The 4,258-nt window shown below is 39.0% G+C and overlaps 1 protein-coding gene across 1 annotated transcript in view; it reads right to left on the reverse strand.

Moving 5' to 3' along the window:
* Positions 1 to 3: 3 nt before the first annotated feature.
* The window catches only part of LOC106127292 (glypican-6-like), a gene marked incomplete at its 3' end in the record, with an annotated part of 5,797 nt that continues 1,542 nt past the window's right edge, over positions 4 to 4,258 (reverse strand). Inside the window, exons 2-4 of the mRNA XM_013325379.1 lie at positions 1,219 to 1,381; positions 459 to 1,034; positions 4 to 38 (exon numbers count right to left, since the gene is read on the reverse strand). Coding sequence (XP_013180833.1) covers positions 4 to 38; positions 459 to 1,034; positions 1,219 to 1,381 — 774 coding nt within the window. The remainder of the gene's footprint in view (positions 39 to 458; positions 1,035 to 1,218; positions 1,382 to 4,258) is intronic.

Here is a 4,258-nt window from a genome sequence, read left to right on the forward strand (position 1 = left end):
CATCAGCCGCTCCAGCACTGGACTGCCCCACTCCGCACCTGACAAATAATCACAGTAATCGATCAGTAACAGAAATATAAAAATAGGTTAGAGGAGGGGATGACTCCCTTAATCTACTATTGTCAGTATTGCGGTAACTCTGACACGCTTAAGTTAATAAAGGGAGGGAGGGCTTGTTTTATCTCTATTGTAGTAAACAGTAGCGTGTGGGAACGTACGTAATGAGCTAGTAATTACAGCGAGTCGTTACAAAAGCGGTGCAGGCTGCTCGCTCGCTGCACTGATTGCGAACTGCATTGACGATCAAAAGCTTCCCTTTAAAAGCTATTTGTATTTTATTGTCGTAATCAACTACTGATTATAATTATTTATTGTTTTTCTCTTTTTATTAAATTGCTTTATGTGTATAATTTTTAATGTATCCTCTTCGGTGTCAGTTTATTGGTTACCTGACTCACCGTGTACATCATCAGATTTGGTGGCGATGGGCTTCTTCTTCTTAGAGCCGCGTTTGCCTTCGAAGTCGAAGGGCTTCATGTAGATATCTCCGCCCGCAGCGTCGGGCCCCGCCTCGCGCCGCCGCCGCTCGTGCTCCTCGTACTCCTCCAGGTCTATGTGCCCTCTCATGTACTGGAGGAAGCGTTCTCGAGATTTGGCCTGCTCGCCCATCTCCTCCGCCGCCTTCCTGATGCTCTCGGGACTCTGGAGGCTTACAAGCGAAGGGTCGTTGTTGACTAAACTCTCGAAGGACGCCTCTATCTCGAAGTCGTCCACGTCGTTGGCCTTCTGGTTCCAGTCAAAATCCGGAATGGAGCGGGCGAAACGCCGCGACCTGTCCGGGGCGAAGAACGGTCCCGCACCGCCGTCGCCACCCAGATTGGGCTTCCCGCAGCCCGCGAAGATCTTCTGCGATATCTCCTGGTTGTGCTCCTGGAAGCTCATGATCGCCTCAGATATCTTTATGTCGATAGGCTCCACCACCATCGCTATGTTGAAGGGCCCTTGTAGACGATCGGCCACCTTCTCTACGGAATCTAAAATGAAAATAACCTAAATGTTATTATAATAATGGTAAAATTCTTTAATCCTGGTGATGTAAGAACCTGGATATTCACTACTGAATGTCGTATATTATGTAATTCTATGAATTTAAGGGAGCAGTTAGGCCTTTCAGCTGTCATGAGACAATCAATTTTCAAGTGTTTTGTACCAACTGACCAACGTATGCGTCCCAGAGGTCGGCGAGGTCTGCGTGCGCGTGCAGACAGCCGCGCAGCACGTTGTGGCAGTAACGCGAGCATGCAGGCGCTGTAACACCGCCGCACGCGCCGCACCATCGCAGCCGCGCCCACGCCGCGCCGCACTCGCTGCTCAGCTCCACCTGACCACACCACGACACGTCACTTTAACCTCATGCAAATGTTACTTTGTTATTATTAAACGCATAAAAGTAGTACAGAGAAAGGTGAAAAAATCTTGGTAATTTCAGTTATCGTTATTAAAATAATGCTAATAACGCTGTCAAAAATTACGAGGATTTCATTTAATTACGTTGATAGAATGATAATTACAGATAATGTAATTAGTGTGAAGACAGCATGCCAATGTGTTAAAAAATATCTTTATTGGGTTTGACAGATTGAGGTTGGTTTTACCAAAGTATTTCCCGCGTAAACTGATAAACACGTCTTGCTACCAACATTTAACACATTCGTTGTTGCGATGTTATTTCAAGGTTTTTCTAAACTGAGAATTCTAAATTAGCACAAAATTTTCGTCAGCGATTTAGGGTGTAATTAGTGCTCGTATCTTTTGAGTGTATACTGAAATTTGTCTGTGGAAATACTAAACAATAATAGTAATAATACTGTAAAAATATGCGTAAACTTTAATAACTCATAGATAGCATAATAATAGACTAGGCATATATTACTTACACCTACTTTTTTCTAGAATTCAAAATTACACGAATTGTAAATTGCTTACATAACAAACTGTTTAATATTATGTCGAAAAAGAATATAACCTATTTAAGACTGTCTCGTCTCCCGTAAAAGTACAGCGTACCAATAGAATAGTAAAACAGAACTAAATCTAATATCAGAGCAATAAAAATAATCTGACACAATACATATCGTAAGACCCAGTAGGCCTACTAAATAACGAATAAATAACATACTCTTTTTTTGACAAAAAATCGTTATTGCGTAATAATTAATTGAATGTTTTGTAGATAACCTTTAGCATTATTCTAAGAAATAAACGCACTACGAAAATCGACGTCTACGCACGAAATGATAACAATTGTTAACATATTTGTACTAAGCCTGTTATAATATAACGAAAAATTAATGCGTTTGTAAGCAATTTACCTAGCCTCATAATAATGAAGGATGTACATGTAATTTGTAAACGAACTGGCAACCCTATTTATGACTACGTACTATTTAAAATAAGGTGACGTCAGACTTCAGTCGCGAATTTAAATGACAATAATCACGTCCACATCAAAGATAATTCGGCAATATAATTCCGAGAAGCGCACATGTATCTGTTGTGCTCGCTGTAATTAAATTAATAATTGCGGATTGTGTGTCATCCGGGCGCCAAGCGACAACCGGGATGTAAGGACGTTGAGTCAGTGATGGCTGGCGCATAGTAATAAGCGGAGCGATTAACGCAGCGGTCAGTATGACCCAAGCAATTATTTATATAGAAAACGCGAGATAGGTTGCTGTTTGGAAAAAAAGCTTTGGTATCGTAACGACTGTATCCAATCGAATCTTGGCCATCGCTGTTAATTTCAAATATAGGTACAGTCAGCGTCATATAGATCGTCACAGACAAGATATGCAAATATATAGGTACACCAAAAGTAATCAATTATATCTGTACAACAAAAGTCCTCAAAATAATAGATACATTCACCCTGCTCAAAAACATCGGTACATACACAGCGTCAAATATATGAGTACATGCAAGATGCTCATAAATATTGTAGCAGCCACAGCGTCATAAGTAACGAAGCAGTCAAGGTGCGCAAAAATATCGGTACATTTGACAAAATTGAACTCTATCTCGATATACTTGTGATACAATTTGGAATAAACTACTTCTGTTACATTCATTTGACACTTTGTATTAACATTATAGGTTGTCCGGAAAGTTCGTTCTGATTTTCGATATAAAGCTTATAATAGACTGTAGCTGAAGTGGATTCATTTTCGGATTTCCACCATTATCAAACGTCACAAAAATTTCTATATTGTAAATAATTTCATTTCATTGGTTGAGATAAAAACTAATTTTTAAAATTTTAGCCAAAAATAAAAGACGTTTTAGGTATAGAGTCGTACCAATATAATTTAAAAACATTTCCAAAAATTTAAGAGAACAGGGTTTCAATTTTCTTTATAAAGCGGCACGAACTTAATTCAAAGATATGTGTGAAGTCAACCAACCCGCACTTGGCCAGCGTGGTTGACTATGGCCTAATCACCCTTAACTTAGGGTAGGCTCCGAGCCCCTCGGTGGGGACGTATAGTGAGCTGATGATGATGATGACGAACTTACTGGGCAACCCAATATTTTTCTTCTCCTGTCATAACGCTTAAATATAAAAGTTTGTCACGCCAAACATGACAGATACGTATTAACTAATATCAAATTTTGCCTTGTCACAGTATATACTGGTTTGGCGCAGTATTCTAGTATGTTTGCCGTAATATGTAAGTTTACCGGTTCGAATCACAGGCTACTTTTTTTTTATTTTATCAATCACGGGGTTATTTTTTCATTACCAGTAAAAATTTGGTAATGTAAAATTTTGCTCGACAATTTTTTTTATAATTTTCGCTGTCGGGTAGAAAGAAATTTAAATAAAGTTAACAACAATTAGGTCAGACCATCGCGGGTGAAGTGAGTGGGCGGAGCGTGGATTGTCTTTGCGGGTTTTAAGGATGGTACGCGCGGAAACTATACGTACAAGTGTTATCTACATATGTGTGCGCGCCCACGCACACTGGAATGTTTATTGCAATCGACCAAAAATTTGATGTAGTTTGGATATTGACATTCAGTTTTTTTTCTTTGTTTCTTAAATATAATCAGTATCAGTAAAAGGTAAAAGTAAGTGTTATTTTTACCGATACAAGTTTAACAAACATGAGTAATAAACAAATTACATGCCAATAGCATCGCTTTATCTCCTTCATTTTTGTTTGAAATAGAAAAGTACTTTAACGGTCAAACTCATTAG

The sequence above is a fragment of the Papilio xuthus genome, unplaced genomic scaffold, assembly GCF_000836235.2.
Source record: "Papilio xuthus unplaced genomic scaffold, Pxut_1.1 DF824793.1, whole genome shotgun sequence".
NCBI classification, from domain to species: domain Eukaryota; kingdom Metazoa; phylum Arthropoda; class Insecta; order Lepidoptera; family Papilionidae; genus Papilio; species Papilio xuthus.